The 22,315-nt window shown below is 53.6% G+C and overlaps 1 protein-coding gene across 1 annotated transcript in view; it reads right to left on the reverse strand.

Moving 5' to 3' along the window:
• Window positions 1-22,315, reverse strand: part of SEZ6 (seizure related 6 homolog) — a 42,460-nt gene that overhangs the window by 8,490 nt on the left and 11,655 nt on the right. The window contains 3 exon segments of the mRNA XM_079798970.1: window positions 2,289-2,484; window positions 12,474-12,607; window positions 13,069-13,725. Of these exon segments, the coding sequence (XP_079655096.1) occupies window positions 2,289-2,484; window positions 12,474-12,607; window positions 13,069-13,725 (987 nt within the window).

Raw genomic sequence — 22,315 nt, forward strand, 5'->3', positions numbered from 1 at the left:
AAAAGGGTGTGGGGCACTTTACCCAGAGTGGAGGGCGTGGTACTCAGGGAGTTCTAGGCCATGAGCCAGATGTCATGCTCATCACTTACATCTTCTATGTGAGTTCTTGTCACAACTCTGGGAAGGGAGGTCCCCCTGTTTCACAGATTAGGAAATTGGGCTGGGGATGAGGTGAGAGCAGGATGCTGGGGGCGGATGACAAAGCCCCCGGACTTCACAGTGGGTAAAGTGCCACTTTGCAGGACGAGCTTCCTCCTGTTGCCATGACGACTGTTCCCGGAGTGCCTTCACCACTGCAATCTGTTGAGCTATTTTCTCCTGGTGTCTGTTTCTGGAGCCAAGTCCGGTGCCAGGAATGCTCAGGAGGGAGGAGGGGGATGCCTGGCAGGGCTCCCTGCCTCCTCACCCTGCCTGAGGCTGTGGGAGGGGAGTTGGGACTTGGTTCTGCAGTTGAGGCCTTTGTGGGGCCCCATCTCTGTGATCTCCAATATTATCTTGGACAGGTCCAGCAGGAGTGTTGGTACTGGGTCCCTTACCCCCTCTGCTGGCACCCTCTTTCTCCAGCCCAGGGAGACACGCGTGTGAGCACATGCTCTTCCTGTTCCCATCTCTGGGATCAGGGCTAATTACAGCCTATAATTAGGGGAATTACACTCATTAGGGAAAGAGCTGATCATTGACAAAAACTGGGCTGTGGAGGGAGGGCTTCTGGGAGCTGAGAAGGAGGCAGCACTGGGCTAGCTCTCCCAGCCCCTCCATGGGTCTGCTCCCATGTTAGGCCTCCAACTCGCTGCCTTTCAGCCACCTTTGTCTGGCCCAACAGAGAGGAGGTCCGGGGTTTTGTGCAAAGGAATTTGCAGCAAGAGAGAAGGTCACCATGGCGTGAAATTATGCCTGCTGTTTAGGAGGATTGATGAGCCATTAGGGAGGCTGACTGGGCCGCCTAGATGCTCAACCTTTCCTTAGCTGGTCTTTTGCTTCTGCCAAGCCCCTGGCCAGCCCCACCACCAAACCCCTGCTGCCACGCCAGGCTGTTCTCCCAGTTTGGGTGGTCAAGTCCGGAAGGGGTGAGTGCTCCTCAGGTGGGTTCCATGCATCTGCATCTTCAGAGGAGTGCCTGCCCTCCTCCCTAGGCTGCGGCCCCCCACAGGGCCAAGGAAGTGGTCCATGACAATTCAAAGCAATCCTGTAACTGTTCACACCAATTATTTCCCCATTAGCATTCCCCAATCTAAACCAGCTATCCTGCTGCAGCAGTGCAAGAGATCAAGAAGACTTTGCCTGGGGAAGGGGGTGCCAGGAGGGATGCTGATGGGAGGGGGTACAGTTCCAAGCCCCTTCTCCCTTTTCCATCCTGCTAGCTCTTGAATACTAGTTTCTGGTTCCTTCATGAAGCATGTGCTAAGCACTGGACATGCACCATTTTGTTTAATCCTTTTCATTGACTTGGTGGAGCTTTTTGTTCTCATCTCATAGCAGAGGAAAAGGAAAGTTAAAGAGGTCAAGTGACCTGTCCAAGGTCAATAGCCAGTCGGGAAGAGATTCAAACACAGATCTGCCTGGTCTGAGATTTTACCATTACATAATGCCACTTCCCTATTTCCTCACAGTTATCTTGTGAGATGGGACCTGAAGTTCAGAGGTAGTAAGCAAGTTATCCAAGGTCACACAGAGATTATTAGCAGAATTAAGATTTGTAAGCATGTTTGTCTCAAAGCTCTTTCCAGTTCTGAGCTGACTGGGGCATGGGCCAGGGCTAGGGTGGGTTATACAGCTCAGGAAGGTCAGGCTAGTAGCTAAGCACCTCCACATGGCCACTGACCTTGACCCCTTTGCATTTTGGGAAAGCTTATAATGTTATTGCCTTTTTAAGTATCTGCCTCCCCAGAGATTTTTAACTCCTTGAGGGCAAGGACTTGGCTGGTTCATCTTGATATTGCCAGTGTCCAGCACAGGCTTGGCAAAGAGTAGATGCCTAGGAAAAGTATAATGAATGAATTAATAAATGAATGAATGAATGAATGAATGAGTGGCAGTAGGCACATCCGGGGTTACCTGATCCTGTGTCAGTTTCCCTTCCAGACCAGTTCTCTGCAGGTGGAGGAGGGAAGGTTCTGGAAGGGTCAGATGTGCAATACTCACCTCCAACTGTATACAGGTTCACCAGGCGTCTGTGCTGTATGTTACTAGCCTCTCCCTGTTCCCCGTGCCCCCATGCTGTCATAGCACCAGAGACCCCAGGAAGACAGCCAGCCTGGGCTGGTTCTTCCTCTGCTGCCTGGGCCTACCTTGGTAGTGGAAATGGAATGTGCCAGGCCCTGCAGGTGGTGGGAGGCTCTGGAACCTCAGGGCTGCTTGGTGGGTGGGGCTTCGGATGACTTGGCCCCTCAGCAGGAAAGACTGGTTGGCCAGAAGCAGCGGGTCAGGTCCCCCCAAGCCCTCCACAGTCACGGTCTCCCCTTCCCGCAGGCTGATGTTCCGGACCTGCCGATGGAATAGACAGCGAAGCAGAGCAGTCAGGCTTTGTCCTGCTGAGTCCTACTGCCTTTCGGATCCTGCAGGCCCTGGGCCTGGCCAATCCTCAGTGTCCCTTGGGCATTGGTGCCCCCAGGCCCTGAGCTAGGCACTTTAGTGCAGGAGGAGGTCATTTTACCTTCTCAGTAATCTTGTGAGATGGGACCTGAAGTTCAGAGACAGTAAGCAAGTTATCCAAGGTCACACAGAGATTATTAGCAGAATTAAGATTTGTAAGCATGTTTGTCTCCAAGCTCTTCAACTACACCCGTTGCTTCCTGTACTTTCACTTCTCTGGGCTCAGTTTTCTCATCTGTAAAGTGGGGATGGAGTAGGTGTATTGAACTAGATGGTATCTGAAAGCCTGGCCAACATTGTGAGGTGTTATTTTTATTTTTTAAAAAATTGATTTGAGAGGGGAGCGGGGGAGAGAGAGAGATTTGCTATTTCACTTATTTATGCATTCATTGGTTGATTCTTATATGCACCCAGACAGGGGATTGAACCCACAACCTTGGCATATCAGGATGGCGCTCTAACCAAACGAGCTACCTAGCCAGGGCAGCATTGTGAAGTCTTAACCATCAGATCCATGTGTTCAGCTTCCCCTAGACTTCCTCTGTTAGGTGCCTCACAGGCACCCCACATCCAGTCTGCATCGTACTGAGCCTCCCTCTTCCCCCAGCCAGCCGCTCCCCTGGCTCCCCATCTCGGGATGACCTCACCATCCACCTGCGTGCCCAAGTCAGAAACTGGCATCTTGCCTCCTCCCTCATCTCCCACATCCAATCAGTCATTCAGTCCTGTCAGCTGGATCCAAATCTGTTCACTACCCTTCATGCCCACTGCCACTTCCCTGGCACCTCACTATTATTCTCACCTAGATCACTGCAGCAGCCTCCTGGCCAGCCTCCCTGTCTGCAGGGCTTAACCCACTCCACCCTCCACATCAATATCTCTGAACTACAGCCAGTTCATAGTCTCATCCTGTTGCTGATCATGGTGCTTCTGTGTTTAAATCCCCTGGTGGCTCTCCGCTGAGCCCACAAAGCCCATAGTGTCTGGTTCAAACTTCTTGCTGTGGCCCTCAAGGCCTTGCCCAACTTGGCCCCTGCTGACTGCTGGCTTTATACCATGAGCCTCCTCATGCCGCCACCATTCTATTCTCTCTTCTATTCTCAGTAATCTCTTTTTCCAATCCTTCGCTCTGGCTGTCACAGGTCCCTCTGCCACCACCCCAGTCCTCAGGTCCTTAATCCCTGGAGCATCCTTCTAGGCCCCATGCCTCCATTCAGTCAAACAAACATTGACTAGCAACAGCCTCTACCCAGAGGGGAAGTAGCAGTGTGGCCTGGTACAAGGAGCACTGGATTGGGAGCCCAGAAATCCAGGACCTCATCCTAATCATGTAATCTTGGACAAGTATGCTGACCATTTGAGCCTCAGTTCCCTCATCTTATAAAATGGCCTTTGCTACTCAAAATGTGGTCCAGCAACATCAGCATGACCTGGGAGCTTGTAAGAAATGCAGAATCTTAGACCCCACCTCAGATCTACTAAATCATACTCTTCATTTTAACAAGATCCCCCCGGTGATTCAGAAGCACTGATCTACATGATCTCCAGGCTCCCTACCATGTTGCTCTGAGACAGGGCCTTCAAGGGTTAACCACGTGGGCTAGTTAAGTGGCATCCAGTGAGTCACCAAGTCCCTCCCAGTCTTACCTTCCAAATATTCCAGTTGGTTTCTCCTCTCATCCCTTTGTAACTGTCTTGGCTCAGATCTCCCCTATTGTTTCTCACCTAGAGAATGGCCTTCACACCTCCAATCCCCAACTCATCTGCCAGGTCTCGGCTGTCTCAGATCAGATCATGTCTCTCTCCCACCCAAACCCTGTTGGTAACTTCAGATTGCGCAGAGGACAAGGTCCAAACTTGCCAGCTCGCAGTTGGCCCCGGTGGCTTTGCCAGCCTCATATACCTGCACTGCAGCCACAGGCTTTGCCTCACGCCCACCCTCTGGGTATTTGCCTATGCAGGACCCTGCCCAGGGAATGCTTTCCCTTCTTCCCTTCAGATCTCAGGGCCATCATCCTCTGCCTCCCAAGCCAGGCCAGTCAGTTCCTTTGCTTTGGGCTCTCCCCACCTGCCCTCTACCCAGGGTAGCATTTCGGGTCACAACTCCTTCTTCACTGGCATTCTCAATCAAGATGTGTGGAGAGAGGAAATGTGTGGGCTGCTGGAGGTACAGTCCTCCCCAGAGTCCTGTGAACTGAGAAGCCAGAGGAGGCTGAACACAGCCATGTCCAAGGAGACGGCCATCCTAGGCTCCGGGCCCCTCAAACTGTGGATACTGAGAACAGATGTGCCCTGAGGACGCCCCTGACTGGGAGAAAAGACCTGGTGGGTCTTTGGGGCTGAAGAGAATGCCAAGAGAGGGTGCTGGGCAGAAATGCCTCCTCTGCCAGGAGCTCTCCACCATGGCACATTTGGGTGGAGGCTGCCTGACCATCTGCTGGTGACATTCCTCAGGGAATTCCTGCGGCAGGCGGAGGCTGGATGAGTCCCCTTCAAACTTGGAGATTTTGTGATTCTAGAGTTGGGCAAACAAGACTCACACACGTGGAATCTGTAATTATCGAGAGATGCCAGGCAGCATATAATTCTGCCTTAAGTGGCACCAAATGCGTGCAGCAGGAATCCTCTAGGGGGAAGTGGAGGAGTTGCAGGCAGAGGGAAAGCGCACAGAGCAGGTGGGTCTGAGAGCGCCTTGGGGGGGTGGGGGTGGGAAGAGGGGGGGACTGGAAGGAGGAGGAGGAGGAAGAAGGGAGGACATCTCTACTGGGAAATTACTCAGGAAGCAAAGGCAGAGAAGTAGAAATGAATTAGCATTTTTTCCTAGTTCCCATAAACACCCTTTTGACCTCTAGCTTCCAGCTCCTGACCCTGCTGCTTTGCTAGCAGCAACAGCATCATTGCAACAACAATAATTACCGTTTACAGAGCACCCATAACATGCCAAGCCTTGTACTATTTATGGATATTATTTCAGCCTCACCACAGGTATCAGGTAGGTGGTAAAATCTCCATAAGTAAACAGAAAGGCTAAGGAACTTGCAAAAGGTCACACACAAGTGTTAGGTAGCAGAGTCTTGCTTTGCTGGAGGCAAAGGCAGCTCCTTTCCTCCCGACCTCATGGGGCTGTCACCCGCAGATAGACTTTCAGACATCTTTATTCCCAGGCCCCAGGCCTGCCAGGTACAGCAGGGAGTTGGAACTTGGCCTGACTTGGCTTCTTCCAAGATGTTGAGATTTATGTTCCTACCAGCCATTCTTCCCCCCGCCCGAGAAGCCTGTCAAGCTGGGAACACTGGGAGCTGAGGCCTCTGGCTCCCTCCAGTCTGGGGAAGGCAATGCCCCCTTAAGCTGGCCTTGCTCCTAGCCCAGCGTGGTGGTGACGGTGACGGTTGTGATGAGTGCATGGAATTGAGAGGGCCTGGGTTCCCTGGGGATCACATCCACAAAGCGCCCTGTCCTTGGCCAGAGACTGTCTGGTCCCTCAGGTTTCAGACACCTACTTGCAGGCCTGCCGCAGTAGCTGGAATGTAATTTGTCGCTTGTTTGAGGGCCAGGCCTGACAGGAGCCAGACAGGGCTGGGTGTTGGACAAGGATGGTGATGAAGTCTTGATGCAATTTGCAGGCACCTGAAGAACTTGGGAGACAGATTGAAATGTCAGTTCTGCTCATGAGGACTGTCCTCTCACACTCCTAGCCAGTGACAAGAGGGGAGCTGGGGGCCAAGCAGGGGGCAGAGAGAAGCAGAGGGAGATGAGGACAATTCCCATAGGACTCCAGACTGTCTAACACTGACCAGAGGGTCAGTTCAAGGAAGGAAATATAGCCACTTTGAGGGGACTGACTCTTTCCTGGATGGGATGTGGGGAGCACGCAGGTTGCCCTTTGCCACCCCCGAGACCATCAGCCTGACCGCCCTGTCTGTCCCCATAGAAGCTGCCAGTCGGGTCTCCAGAACAGGCCCTAATGGTGTGGCTCAGAGGTGGGATGGTGCCACAATTCTTTGCACACAATTGCCCTAGTACAACCCTGCACAGGCGGATGAGCTCAAGGATGACTTGTGTGTGAGCCCCATTCCTAGCACTTGAGCCTCCCATCCCCTGCAACTGACCACAGATCCTGCACCATTACACTCTCCTGGCCACCGACACACACGTGTGTACTCTGACATAGGCCCACTTGCATGCACAAGCTCCCTCAAACACATGGCCTGGCACAAGATTCACATGCTCTTTCTTTTTTTTTTTTGTTTTGTTTTTTGTTCACAAGCTCTTTCATGCCAATAGTATAATCACAATTTCCCCCATGAGTTCAAATACTCGTTCACACCCATTATCCTTTCAGATCTCACAAAATCTCAGTAAGGGAAGCAGGACAGGCTGTGTTTACTTCAACTCCAGAGCTGAGGGAAACTTGTAATCAGAGAAGTGAGAGCTCCTCTTTGGGTCACACAGTAATTCCAGGGCAAAACCAGGACTCCAGGCCAGGGCTCCTGATTCCTGGTCCAGGGCTTTGTCTTCAGGCACAGCATCCCAGCCCCTCTCCCAAACTGGGAGAATTCCATGTGGGTGTCCTACAGGAGTAGGCAGGGCTGGGCTGAGAGAAGGGGTCAGAGGTGGAGCCCCCCACACTGTCCCCGCCTGAACTCCCTCTTTGGATTTGCCACACCCAGGCCAATCTCCTGGGCTAGTGGAAGGAGAGGGGTTCTTGAGTCTTGGGATCAATCCAAGCTCCATCCCTGATAAGGTGAAAGGTCCTTGGGGAAGTCACGTGACTTCTATGAGCCCCAGTCTCATCTGTAAAATAGGATAATCCTGCCACTTCCTGGGGCTGTAAGGATTAAGTTAGATGCTGCCTGTAAGGGGCTCAGCACAGAGTGGGCATCGCATTAGCAGGCCTCTTTCTCTTTCTTGAGACCTGCGCCCTCCTCTGGTAAAACCATGCCATTCGCCATGATGATAGCTGGCTGTGGACCCACCCCACCCACAGGCCTGCCAGGGCTCTGCCTGGGAAGCACTGTGCCTGGGAGCCGCCCTTCCCTGGCCCAGGTTCTGTAGCTGCCCGGAAGCAGGGTCAAGGGCCTGAGGTGCCACTGCCCAGTATGGCCCATGAGGGAGCTTTCTGAACCAAGGAAAGGAGCCAGACTCAGAGTGACTAGCTGGGAGGGGCCTTCTGTTCCAATCTCCTTTTACAGAGAGGGAAACTGAAATCCAGAGAAGGTCAGGGGCTTAGCCCAGTCACCAAGATGGGCTGCAGAGCTAGGTAGGACCGGAAATTCATTTCCAGTTCCGGAGACCACAGCAGCTTCTGTGCTCTGTCTGAACTGATGCTCTTTCATAAACTCTTATGGGGCAGGGTCTGCTTTAAGGATGGGGAGAGCGGCCTAAACCTATGGAGCTAGAGCTGCCTGTACCCCTCTGGCCCCCCTCAAATGGACCTTTTTTTGAAAGAGGAGGTTGCCAGAAATATCACCTCTTGATATGTCAGGGAAGAACTGGGTGCGTTGGCTATTAAACTGGCAGCTGGCCTGGCATGAGAGAAGTGTGTTCCAATGGGGCCACCTGGGGCACTAGGGCAGGGACAGTGGGCAGCTGTGCCCAGGCTCCAGATGGTATAGGGAGCAACCAAGCCAGGATGGAGGCTGGCAGTGGGAAGGCTCTTGGAATGCCAAGCACAGTCAGAGGCATGTGCCAGGCCCAGAAAGACCTGGAGCCCTCAGGGGAGAATGGCTGCTTGGAGGGGATGGGACCTATATGGGCTTGTGCCCACCCATCATAAAAGGGCTTCTCTGGATCTCTCAAGAAAGAGCCTAGCCCAGTGCCTGAACCCCCGCTGAAGCGGGCAAGGCCTCTCTGAGCTGGCCTCCGTGCTGTGGGCGGCTCAGACCCCGGCCTTAGCAAGCACAGATATCTGCAGTACCCTGAAGGGAGGTGTGGGGCAGGACATGAAGCAGGTGATGAGGGGCTGTGGTCCAAAGCTGGCCTGTCAGGGATTCTGGAACCCCCGAGGCTATTCCTCATGAGAAGGACATTGGAAGGGTCTTGCTCAGGGCCCCAGACTTTAGCTAAGGTTGCGGTTACATGGCAGGGGCTCAGCATGATGTCAGGCTGACCTGCACAGGGCTGTGATTGGTGGGTCCTTACGATGCTCCTTTCTTCCCATGGTTCCTCCCAACTCCCTTACCCAGATTCCATCCCTTTTGCTTATCCCTAGCCATCCTCGTGAGTTCATGCAGGGGCAGACAGGGGCTAACCCACAATGGGCAGAAGCCACAAGACTTTCCCCAAGCCTGAAGGAGCAATGGGCTGTCTTCTAGGCCTTCTGGCTGCCTCACCCATCCCACCTCCGATGCCCAGCATGGCCTAGCCCAGCTGCCAGCCCTGGCTGGGCAGGGTGGCACTGCTCAGGCCTAGCCTCTGGCAGGAATGTAATCCAGGAGCTCTTAAGCCTACTTCCTGCTCCTGTGCAATAAAGTCACGGGTGCAAAACTGCTCGGCAGCCTTCAAGGGCCAGTCTACCATATCCGCTGCCTTCCAGCCCAGGCTTGGCTGCTGGCCTCTCTCCTTCAGGTCTCAGAGCAGACATTGTCACCTCCAGAAAGCCTTCTCTGCCCCTGCCACGCCCCCCTCCTCCCCGTCCCAGACTGGCAAAGTGTGCCCCAGCCTGGAATTCCCACAGTTCCCTGTGCTTCCCATTCCATCCCCAACAGCACTGAGCATTCTGTGGTCATTGTTTATGACTTCTGTTTCCTCCCCTAACTGTGAAGAGCTGTGTTCCCAGCACCTAGCACAGAGCTGGGCTCAAGTTATATTTGTGGAACAGATTCATTCACAGAAATACACATTAGTTAATGATTAACTGAGTGACCTTGGGGCAATTCCATTTTTTTGCTGGCCTCGGCTTACCACCTAGCTACTTGGTTTTGGTATGCAGTGTCAGTAATTCTCCAGGTCCCCAAGTGGCCTGTGCAGCCAGGAGGCCTGGTTAGGAGTAGAGATTGCCCGAACTGGCCCTGAAAGAACAACTTTTTATTTCTTTTTCTTTTTAAATCCTCACCCAAGGATATTTTTTCCATTGATTTTTTTATTTTTTTAGAGAGAGGAAGAGAGGGCGGGAGGGAGGAAAGAGAGAGAGAGAAACGTTGATGTGAGAGAGACCCATAGATTGGTTGCCTCCCACACATGCCCCAGCCAGAGCCAAGGATCAAACCTTCAACCCAGGTATGTGCCCTTGACTGGGAAATGAAATCCTGACCTTTCGGTGCACGGGCCGATGCTCTAACCCCTGAGCACACTGGCCAGGGCAGGAACAACTTTATATCCTGCTTCAGTCTGGCTGATTCTGTCCCTTCCCCTCCGACCCTCCCTGCCTTGGCCTCAGGCTCTGTCTCTGGCCAATAAGGCTCTCCCCTTGGTGGCGAGGCGGAGGGTGGGGCCAGCATTTGCCGTCCACATTTCCTGACGGCAATCCCGGGCTGTGGCAGGTCTTCCTCTCAAGGTTGCCTGGTAACGGCTTTTGCATTCTGGTGAAAAAAATGTGGCGGCAGCAAGCAACAGATACAGTGCTTACATGAGGGGGTGGGCATCTAGGGTGGGGCTTGTGCCTGGGCCAGGGCTGGGGCAGGCAGAGCCAACATCTTGCTCCTTTGTGGAGAGTACCAGGACTGAGCCCAGCCTGGCCCAGTGGGCTTCAGTGGGGATGGTAGGCTTGGGGGGCAGGTAGAGCCAGCCTACGCCTGCAGGGGGGCACCCAGCCTGGCATCAGCCCCTCCTATCCCCTTCCCCACACCTGCAGCTGGTGCCTTCCACCTGGTGAGCCACAGCCAGTGCCACCTCTCATTAGGTGATGATTTTACATTAATTACCTTAATTAAGCGGCACTGAGTGCTAATGGCTTGGGGGATGGTGACTGTTCCTAATTACCCTCCCAGTCAGCCCAGAGTGAGGGGCACAGTGTTTTGCGGAGCTGAGCAAACAGTTACAGAAATAAGGCGAGGGCCCAGCCGGTGTGGCTCAGTGGTTGCATGTCAACCCATGAACCAGGAGGTCACAGTTCGATTTCAGTCAGGGCACATGCCTGGGTTGTGGGCTTGATCCCCAGTAGGGACTATGTAGGAGGCAGCCGATCAATGATTCTCATCATTGATGCTTCTATCTCTCTCTCCCTTTCTCTCTCTGAAATCAATAAAAATTAAAAAAAAAAAGAAAGAAAGAAAGAAAGAAAGAAAGAAAGAAAGAAAGAAAGAAAGAAAGAAGGGAAGGAGCCCACCAGTGGTGGGAGATGGTCCCTCCTCCACAGGGCCTGTCTCATAGACCTGGACCCGACATCCCCAGAGGAGGGCTAGGGAAAGTGGGGAACAGGTAGTGCTGCCCCATTCCCTGGACTCCTCCTCTGCCCCCTTCCCTGTGCTCCTCAGTTGCCTTCCTGACTGCCTTCAACAGTCACCTCCTTCCCTCCTTCATGCATCCAACCGTCCATTCATTCCGTTAGTATGTGGAGAACCCATTCTGGGCCCCTTACTCCAAGGCACTGCCCAAGGCACTCACAGCCTAGCTGGGGAGACGGGCAGCTGTAAACAGATGGATAGAAGGCAGAGTAATAAGACATAGGATGGGGGATGCCCCAGGCTTTGGGGATCAGGAGAGAATTCCCAGAGAAAGTGATGCCAGGGGTGAATCCTAAGGGAGGGGATAGTAGGATGGCTCTCCCAGGCAGAGGGACCAGCATGTACAATTGGGGCTTGAGGGGGCAGCGGGCTTGGCCCATTCAGTTAGTAGCAAGCTGTTTAGTGCAAAGGGGGAGTAGAGAACAAAGGAGGAAGTGGTTGAAGATGGGCCCAGAGGGCTGGCCTTGACTCAGAGGCACCTGGGAGGTGTGGGGGTGGGATTAATTTCATTTGAGAGAAGTGACCGCAGTGTAGGTGAAGGAGGGATAGTAAGGACAAGCGTGAGTGGGGTGACCAGTGAGGCGGTCAGCACATCATCTGAGGGGGGATGATGGAGGTTGGAGCAGGTAGTGGTTGTGGGATGGAGGGGCCCGGGAGGTTGTGAGGAGTGTCATGGTGATAGAACTTAGGTGTGAGTTGATGGGACTCAGGGAAGAGGGAGAGGGAAGGGCCAAGTTGACCTGACGTTGCCCCAGGGATGCCATCCACATGGCACTGTAGTTGCCCTACTCCAGGTTTCTGACCAGGGGTCAGTCTCTGAGGAAAGAGTGGGGTGACAAGCAGGTTGAAGGGACAAAAAGGAAGAGCTGGGTTTGGGGCGTGTGGAGGTCAAGGAGGCTTTGGCACATTCATGAGGACCTGCAGGCTCAGGTTTTGGGATTAAGAGAGAGTTTGGGGTTTAAAAGGGATGAGATGGGCCAGGAAGGTGGGAGCAAGAGGCTGGGGCTGTAGGTCTGACTCCCTCACCAACTGGTCACCTCTCTGATTATGTGGCCATGTCTGTCTTCCCCACTTCTGCATCCCAGGAGCCAGCACAGGGCCTGACCCAGAGGGAGTATTTGCTGAAGGAATGAGCGAGTGAATAAATGAGTGAATGGCCAAGTAGCCTTGTGTTCTCTCTACTCAGTTACACAGATTCAGACACCCAACCCCCTGTCCACTGAGGCAAGAGCCCCTTCCTCAGATTCTCCTAAGCCCCGATCAAACCCCTGTGGGAAGAGGAGGGGCACACCACAGCCCCTCTTAGCTTAGGTAGTAGCCTCTTGGCTCACTGGTCCAGAACCCAATCATGTGTTAGGCCAATCGCCTAGCCTTGGCCTGAGGGCCCTCCCTTCAACTGATGCCCTTGAGCATCCTCCTTTCTCCCATAGCAGGTATCTTTCTGGAAAGATAACAAACTAGCCCCAGCTCTGCCCCTGCCCAATCCAGGTCACTCACCTTAATTTCCACGCCGTAGCCAGGGTAGACAGAGATGTAGTAGAAACAGTCCATGCCGACATCATGGGGTGAACTGGGAGCCGAGGGGGAGTCCAGAAAGCCCTCTGGGCCTGAGAAATTCCAGCTACAAGGGCCTGAGAGGCAGGAGGAGACACAAGGCTAAGCCCAGCCCTGGAGAAGTGGGTCCAGCCAAGGCTGATCTGTGTTTGTGTGTGTGTGTGTGTGTGTGTGTGTGTGTGTGTGTGTGTGAAGCCCACCTCTTGGGATGTCTATTCCCCTATTGAAAGATGGGGACCACCTTCTCTTGAGCACCTTTTGTGTACAATCTTATCCCAGTTCTCACAATGGCTCAATGAGGTAGTATTCTTATTGCCATTTTACAAATGAGGCTCAGAGAGGTTAAAGTTCCAAGGGCCTGGTGTAGTTGCTTCCAATCAGGATTTGAACCCAGGTCTATCTGGTTCCAAACTGCATGCCTCCTGCATCCTGGCCCTTGGTATTGGAGGGCAAGGCAAACTGGCACAGTGATGGAGAGAGGAATTTAGGGCCCCACAGCTCCCCCATATCCAGATCTGCAAGCCAGCAAGTAGCTGACCTGGTGGCTGGACTGTGGTGATGGTGGTGGTGATGATGGTGGTTGTGGTGGTGGTCTCCTCATCATCCCCTGAAGCCGTGGAGGTGGCGATGGTCCCCTCAATCCCAAGCCCTGTGGTCCGGGACATGACCTCTGGAGCCCAGGGCCTGCCCATGTCTCCAGGACCCTCTTGGGTTGGAGTCCATGCTCTGCTAGGGGGTGTAGTACCCAGCTTCTCCCCTGGGCCTGTGGTGGGCACTGCCATGCTGGGCCCTGGAGGTAGGGGAGCTGTGACATGAAGCTCTGGGGGCTCTGACTCCAGGCTCCAGGGTCCTTCCCTGGACAGGGGCTGAGTGGGTGCTGCAGCTATGGCCGGAGTAGGGCTGGTGAAGACTGGGCGGCTGTCCTGGTTGGCCAGGCGGGGAAGGGGACTTGGGGTCTGTGGCGTAGGTGGATCAGGCAGTGCCGGCCTCAGCTCTTCGCCTGTCTCCAGCCCCTCTTGTAGGAACTCGTCGAGCAGCGGGTGGTGGTTGAGCAGCTTCAGGGTGGGGGCGGTTGTGACGAAGTGGATGCCTCGTTCTGGCTGCTCAGGTGTGGGGGCTACTGTCCACTCCCCATCCGTCTCCTCGATGCCTGGGGCCTGACCTTCCCCCATGGTTGGGGTCTCTGAGGAGAGTCCTGAAATAACAATGGATGATCAGAAGTTCGCCCCCTGCCCCTGGAGAGCAGCAGCACACTCAGTCCAGGCAGTAGGAGACTCATCTTGTGGAGTGTGCTCACCACGGAGAATCATGGAACTGCAGAATTTTAGAGCTGGACATGAGATGATATCACATACTTCAAGAATGGCACAGGAGATATCCTCTCCCCTCCAGCACTAGAAGTGGACATTACTATCTATTATTGCACTATTTCTTGTTCTCAGATTCAGCCTCACAATCCTTCTCAACACAGCACTCCAGGCAGCCATGCTTAATTCCTCAGACCGATGACAAATAAGTATTTGCCATGCCTCATGTAGCTCACAGGCTTATTTGACTGACGAGCAAACAGCCAAAGAAAGGAGGTGACTTGCTCAAAGTCATATGACCAGTCTGTTGACCTGAGATGATACCCTTAGCAAGAGTGCCATCCCCCACCACAGTGACTGTTCTGCCTGAGATAACAGTTCATTTTTTTGTTCTCAGTGAAGCTGCTGGTCACTAGTCTCAGCAAATCTTGATATATTTGGAATTTTATTTTAGACTAGAGGCCCGATGCACGAAATTCGTGCAAGAGTAGGCCTTCGCAGCCGTGGGTCAGCTGCCTGGATCCCTCCCTCGCAGCCAAGGCGGCTGCAGCCCTGGCTTGGTCAAGAAGGACGTTCGGTCTAATTAGCATATTACGCTTTTATTACTATAGATTCCATCATGTGTTTCATTGTCTCATTGTCCCATTTCTCTCACTTCTCAGTCATTTCTTTTCTCTCTCTCTCACTATCTCTATATCTATCTATCTATCTATCTATCTATCTATCTATCTATCTATTATCTATCTATCTATCTATCTATCTATCTATCTATCTATCTATCTATCTATCTATCATTTTGCCAGCTCTGAGAAAGCTGGGAGAACATTTTGATTCTAACATGTCTCAAAATGGCTGCAAGAAGACTTGAAGGGAAACAGGCAGGGCGAGATAGTTTGCAAGGAGAAGGTTGGCTCCTCTGCGTGCCTGGTGGTGGGTGTCATTCCACCGGCTCACACCCACCCCATGGATTGGCAGGCGTGAGGAAGCGGCAGATGGCTTACATTCTGTTCAGGAGACTATGGCAGCTCTGATGTGTCAGACAAATGAGAGGAGGGAGGAAATTGGGGTGAGGAAGGTGGGTACAGGTCAGAGGGCTCTCCATTCCTCTGGGTTTTGGTGCCTTAAAGCCCTGAGAAACCAGGACCAACCCCTATCTCCTGAGACGCCCACTAACGCAGCCCATCTGTGCCTTGGCATTCTGTGCCAGACACTGGCAACACAGTGCCCAAAGTAGATGTCCAGCCAGGCCCAGACCCCCTGGAGCAGATGGTTGCCAGTGCCCTGTGTCTTTCATCTGAGTCAGTGATGGGAAGTCTAGGCAGTGCCATGCCAGGACTGTTTTTACCTACCCCCACAGATGTCACATGGTCGTTGCCAGGTGAGCTGAGACTGATCTCAGCGTGGCACAGGGAAGAGAAGCCTCCAGGGTTGCCCAATAAAAAGACGTGGCCTATGGCTCCCGGGATTGGTACTTGTGGGATTCTTCACTGGGAGAGTGCAAAGAGATCCTCTTTCTCAGGAAGGGTCCATAGTGGACACAGCTCCTCCCGCTGGCTGCCAGGTGGGTGCTGGGCAATGGAGCAGAGCTAATGGGCACCTCCCGTCACTGTCGATTGCGCTGATTGTGTTATCTGGGGGCACTGAGCACTTGGTTAAATGGGATTGAGATAGCATATCAAACGAGCAAATTGATTCTGCAATCAGCTGCCACTTGGTCCCAGAGGGTGCCACCCACTGTCAGAGACCGTAAGATAATCTCGGGGAGACAAGCCATTTCTGGGAAGAGGGCATCTTCAGACACCCTGGTTAACTGCGATGGAAGCCTGAGGCCCTGTGACACTCCCCCTCCCTACACCCCCCAACCCACCCCACAGTCTCTGCCTGGGCTGACCAAGTTCAAAGGTGCAGAGTGTGTGACAAAGGGGGCGAGTGTGTGATGCAGGAGATGTCAGGGACCCAGATGCCCAGTCTCATCAGGTACCTATTGTGTGCCACACACTGAGCCAGGCTGTTCCCAGACCTGTATTATTTCATGGACACCTCACCTCTATGAAATGAGAATCTTCTTCCCACATTACAGACAAAGAGCCTGAAGCCTAGAGAGGTGAGGTGAGGACTTGCCCCGTGACACAGTGGTGGAGCTGGGATTTGAACCGACGCTGATCTGGCTTCAAAGCTTCAGTCTTTCCACACCAGCCTGCCTCGCAGAAGAGACTAGAGCTACCCAGCAGAGAACATTCCAGCCAGTGGAGGAAACGAAGGCTTAGAGAGAGGAATGGACTTGTCCCAGGGTTCCTACAGGTTAGAAGTGGAGCTGGGGCCATAGTCTCAGGCATCTGGAACCCGAGTTGAGTCTCAGCCAAGCTAGGCTGGGACCCAGGGAGCCCCCACCCCATTCCCGAAGCACATCTGAGTCTGGGACCCAAACCAGAGACCCGGCAGCACTGCTCCACAGGGCTGGGGCACAGAGACTCACCTACCCAGCTTCCTCCAAATGTCAGCTCTGCCACTTAAACATCATGTGAACCTGGGCGAGTTTTTTTGTCATTGGCTATAAAATGGGCGCTTTGGAGGGGTTTTATGAGACCCTGAATGCTCTAAATAGCAGTTTCCTGGGGGCACTGAGGGAGAGGCCATAGTACTGCGAGGCCGGGCAGCCCCTGCCAGGGTACCACTGAGAGGCAGGCTTCTAGAGTGGGGCGGTTGCTGGCCCAGGGTGAGGCCTCTCCTCTCGGGGCCCGGTGTTCCTTGTTGTGTGGCTGAGATGTGGAGGACAATGTGGTGCCACCGCTGCAAAATGCGGACACCTTCAAGGCCTGCATGTCTGTGGGGGGCTGCCCACAGCAAGACAGTCCCCATGATGGTCCCCAACTGCCCAATCCACCCAGTGCCTGAACATAGGAATGTACTTCCCCTCCTCCCCCAGGTTGGCAGCATCCTAGGGCTGGGTCTGGGAAATACCACTCCCTGTCCCCCCCCCCCCCCCCCCGCCCCCACCATTGTGGATGCAGAGGCTGCCCAGAGCTTCTCTCTGTCCCCAGCCCTGGAGTGGCCCTGCAGCCGCCCGGGCCCTCCCCCTGCATTAGCTCTTAAGCTATGCAAATAGACATCGGAGGGAGCCCTGTTTAAAGTATTTAGACGAAATGAAAAAAGGCTTTCATCGGCACTAATGAGCCATTCAGGATGCTTCCCCGGTGGATTCTCCCTCTCCTGCCTCCTGGCCTGTGCCACCCCCCCATGTCGCCCCTCTGGGGATTGGAGGCCCCTCCCCCACAGTCCCAGCTTGGGCTTCCCAGGGAAGGTCTCTTGCTCTGCCCCCTCCTCCCAGGGCCCAGCTGGGTAAAGGTAGAGATGAGGGCCCACGTGTTCTACCCTGACAGACTCAGATTAGAATGAGAGGAGGGGTGTCTAGTGAATGTTTAGGGTAAGCCAAAACATTTGGGGGGACTGTTCTTCAGAGCATCCAGCTAGGTAGGTGTTATTGTCATTGTCTTATAGTTGGGGAAACTGAGGCTCAGTGAGGCCCAGGAGGCTGCCAAGGGTCACAGTGTGGTGAAGCTGGAATTGGCCTGTGTGGACCAGGCAACAGTTTACGGCTCCAGATGCCATCTCAGGGCCAACTGGGCTGTCCCCACGGGGCTATTTTCCTGCAGAGCTTTCTACACCACACAGCCCGAAAAACCTCAGGTTCCAATCCTCACTAGCTGACTGCCTGGGCAGGGGGCTGTGTCCACTGAGCTTCTGTTTCTTCTGTGGCCTGGGGACATCTTGAGTTTGGTGAGGACCATCTACGCTCTCATCTGCCAGCCCCACCCTGTCCTCTGCAAGGGCAGCCCCTGCAGGGGTGCCAGGTATTCGGCTTCCAGGGCCTGAGCCGCTGGCCCCTTGGAGGTAGACACAGGAGCAGAATCCAGAGTTCTGAGGCGTCAGACTTGGTTCCCTCCTTGTGGTGGCACCAGCTCTGGGATGGGGTGAGGGCGGCAGGACAGCAGGTAGGTCCAGGGGAGCCTGGGGGGGATGCAGTGGGCAAGGAGCCCGCCCGCTGGGTTCTGGAGGTTAAGCTGGCCCAGCACAGGGAGAATGAGAATTTAATGGGATCCATTTATTAGCCCATAAAAGTTAATGAGTTTATTCTAGAGGTTGCTTGGCCCCTTTGAAGTTTTAATAGGGGATTAGTGAGGGCCTGGCCCCTGCAGAACCCCCATTATCCTAGAGCCCAAGGGAGGGAAGAAGAGCCCTGGGAGTGAGAGTGCCTGAGTTCCCCAGAGCCAGGGCCTGGTCTCCACAGTGAGGGTTTCACTGGGCCGCCCCGCATGCTGACCTGAGGGGCCCCAGCTGGAGGCTGGTGGGGCCAATAGGATCCCTGAAGCCCTAGGCCAGTGGTCGGCAAACTCATTAGTCAACAGAGCCAAATAGCAACAGTACAACGATTGAAATTTCTTTTGAGAGCCACATTTTTTAAACTTAAACTTCTTCTAACGCCACTTCTTCAAAATAGATTCGCCCAGGCCGTGGTATTTTGTGGAAGAGCCACACTCAAGAGGCCAAAGAGCCCCTGTGGCTTGAGAGCCGCAGTTTGCCGACCATGGCCCTAGGCGATGTCCAGTTCTAGAGGCTTCTAATTCCACGTGCTACTGAAATAACTACCCCTACAGCGTCTCTGCATCTGAGGTAGGTTTGACTACTTGTATTAACAGGGAAGGCAATAATATAAGGCCCATATGACAACTGGGGAAACTGAGACCCGGAGCTGGGATGTGGCTTCTCCAAGGTTACCTAGAAGATACAGCAGAGCCAGAATGGACACATTCTTGTGGTCTGGAGCCAGGCAGCTGGGGCTGGTAACAGTTGCTACTACTCATTGCTAACTGTGTGTGGACCATGCACTTAGCACCCTAACATGTCATCTCTTCTCCTCGCCTTACTCCAGGGAGGTCCCTAGAGATAAGGACACTGAGGCCCAGAGTGGTTAATTAACTTGTCCAAGGTCGCACCGTTAATGAGTGGCAAGCCTGGGAGCAGAACTCAGATGTGGGCAGCTCCACAGCTCAGCTCTGTGCACTGCCCCCACTGGCCCTCAGCTGTAGCTCCTGGGGCCTCCTACTCTCTCCCCACCAGCCTGGCCACCACCATCTGAGGCACTTGTGCTGGGAGCCCTGTATCTCAGGGTGATGGGGAAGGAAGTCCTGGTCATGCCCTGGAGGGGCTGTTGCTAGGGTGGGCACAGAGATATACTCAAAGGGATCTTCTCTTCCTCTTTCTGGCCCATTTGCTCACTATATGTCTTCAAACTCTCCCCATCCTACCAGGCCCACCTCCTATCCCCGCTCTGGGGAGCCATCCCTGCCTGGCCCGCTGAGTGACAATAGCTCCTTCTTTCGACCTCCTGATGGAACCTCAGCCCATGCACAGCTTGCATTGATGGACAAGGACCCAGCCTGAGGCATCTCTCTTTTCCTCCATCTCTGTCCGTAATAGCTGACTCTTGGTGGTAGGCACAGTGAAGGGTGGACTCAGGGCACACAGTTTCCAAGGTGGGATTTGGCCCTTCTGCACACTAGGAAGGCTCTCTGCTCCCCAGTGCATCGGCCCTTGGCCAGCAGGGTAGATAGGGATGGGCAGGGGCGGGTCCTGCAGGGAGAAGATAGGCAGCCAGTACAGCAGTGTCCCAGTACAGCCCCAACTGGCAACTGATGAAGAGTGTCTGCTGGCATCTGCTGCCGGGTCCCCTGGCCCCAACTACCCTCCCTTCCCCTGCCTCTGACCACCTCCCAGCACAGCCTCTTACTACCCTCTCTTGGTTAGCTCCTGGCAGCCAGTCAAATATGCAGTGCAGCTATGAATGGGGGCATCTCCGCTCGGCCAGGCTCCCAGCAAGGAAGTGGTTGATCCTAGAATCTGAATCCTTATAGTCTTTGTGAGCATCTCATCCCTCCCTCATTTATGCAGGTGGCAACTGAGTCCCAGATCACACAGCAAACATGGAGCATGGCTGGGACTTAGGATATTGGGGCTCAGAGAACATCTGGCCCAACTGCTCTGAAGCATGAACCCTCCAGTGCTCTGGGCTGGCTCCCACCCATGGGCATATACCTCCAGGGACAGAGAGCGCACTGCTTCCTGAGCTGCCAGGGCAGCCATCTCCCTCATTGTGCTGGGGTGGGTGGTGGGTAACCCTGGGCTTCGGCGTCTTCAGGGATGGGGTCTCCTTGCCAGATGGAGGCATGGGTGAGGGTAGTGGGCAACAGCCAGGAAGCGGCCCACTGGTCCTGGTCTTGCCCCTTTACTAGGTCCCTATGTGCAAATCACTTCCCCAGCCTGAGCCTCTATTTCCCCAACCGTAAAATGGATTAAGTATCTAAGGGCCCTGCCAGCTCTCATATTATAGGATCCCATGAGCCACAAACGGCTCTGTGAGTAAAAATATTGAATGCTGCTATTTGCTGAGAATTTACCACACTCCTAGAACCATTCTAAGTGCTTTACCAGAATTAATTCATTCAATCCTTACTATAACTCTGAGATGTGAACTTTTATTATCCCCATTTTATAGATGAGGAAACGGGGACCCAAGTTCCCAGGTTACCAGTTTTGATATATCACGTTCAAACCCAGAGGTCGGCCAGCCCTAGGGTGCCGCTGTCTAACAGAACTCTCTGCGAGGGTGGACATGTTTTATATCTGTGTCCAATGTGAGAACCGGTAGCCACACATGACTATTGAGCACTTGAAATGTGGCTAGTGAGACTGAGGAACAGATTTAAAATTTTATTTCATGTTAATGAATGTATACTTAAATAGCCACATGCGGTTAGCGGTTACCAAAATGGAAAGCTCAGCCCCATAACAAGACCTCTCAATGCTTGCAGTGTTCGCCACCTCTCAGAAGGGAAGAGCCTGGAGTGGGGGTTCCCAGAGAGGAGTTAAGATAGGGTGGCAGTGTCTGCTCCCCTCCTTCGGACCTGGGAAAACTGGGGACTTGGGTTGGCGAGGGAAAGATGACAAGGAGCCCAGGGACTTTAAATTTTTCATAAAGGCCCCAGGCAGCTGGGCCCATCAGCCACTCACTCCTTACGGAGGATTAGTGGCATCTACCAATGATGTTTGCTTCCCAGCCTTGGCTGAGCACTGGTGTGCTGAGGGATGGGGTATTTGATGGGTAATTTGGGGAGCTCAGGCAGAGCCAGTTTAGGAGGACGTTATGGGGGAAGGACAGCCAGGAATGCTTGGCCTTGTGTGATTTGGCCCGGGGTGTGTGACTGCTTCCTGATGATTCCTGATGTGCTCTACTGACTTGCCACTATCTCACCACCCAGTCAGGAGCACATGGGCCTGGTCTGGCCAGGGTCGGGGACACACTCCCATTTACTGATTACCTGCTATAGGTCAGGCATGGACCTTCTAGAGAGCTGTCTTCCATTAAAACATTAAAAAAGAATAGTTATTAGTTTTAGAGAGAGGGAACGGGAGAGGGAGATAGATGATAGATAGATAGATAGATAGATAGATAGATAGATAGATAGATAGAAACATCGATATAACATTTATCGGCTGCCTCCTGCATGCCCCCCCCCCCCCCCCACCAGGGATGGAGCCCACACTCTGGGCATGTGCCCTGATCGGGAATTGAATCTGCAATCTTTTGGTGCATGGGACAACACCCAACATACACCCAACCAACTGAACCACACTGGTCAGGGCCATGTTTTACACTTTACATGTGAAGGAACTGAGACTGAGGAACAAAATTGATCATCCTAGTTCATATAGGAGAAAAGTGGTAATAAGGGGTTTGAACTGGATCTGCTTGTTTCACAGCCTGAGCTCAATATTTCTACAGCACTGAGCTGCTGCTTCATATTAACACTAGAGGCCCTGGTGCACGGATTCGTGCACTGGTGGGTGTGGCCTGTGGGGATCAGCCCACTGTGGGAGCAGCCACTCATCCAGGTCAGCCAATCGCCTGCTCCTACTACGGGAGCAGCTGCTCATCCTGGTCAGCAGAGCAGTGCTACCACTGTGGGAGCACACTAACTACCAGGGGGCAGCTCCTGCATTGAGCGTCTGCCCCCTGGTGGTCAGTGCACGTCATAGCGACTGGTCGACCAGTCGTTCTGGCTGTTCCGTCATTCGGTCACTGGGCTTTTATATATATAGATGTGTGTGTGCATGTGAGCATGTGGGCCTGTGTGTGCACATGAGCGCATGTGTGTGTGTGTACTAGTAGGTCCCAACATATGCATGGGCCACAAGTCATTACCATTTGTCCTTGCCTATGTTCACCACACCTTGGAACCTGGCTTCACACAGTCCACAAGGCCAGAAAGGCCCTAGCTCCCACAAGGGATACCCCTCTTCCCAAGGCAACTGCTCTGCTTCACCCTTTTCACTCTGCTGCCTTCTTGGATCCCAACCCGATCTTTCCTGGAGCCATGTGGCCTGGACAATCCCTCAGGCTTTGGGTGCATGGAGGGGAAG

Source organism: Cnephaeus nilssonii (genome assembly GCF_951640355.1).
Source record: "Cnephaeus nilssonii genome assembly, chromosome: 19".
Taxonomy (NCBI): Eukaryota; Metazoa; Chordata; class Mammalia; order Chiroptera; family Vespertilionidae; genus Cnephaeus; species Cnephaeus nilssonii.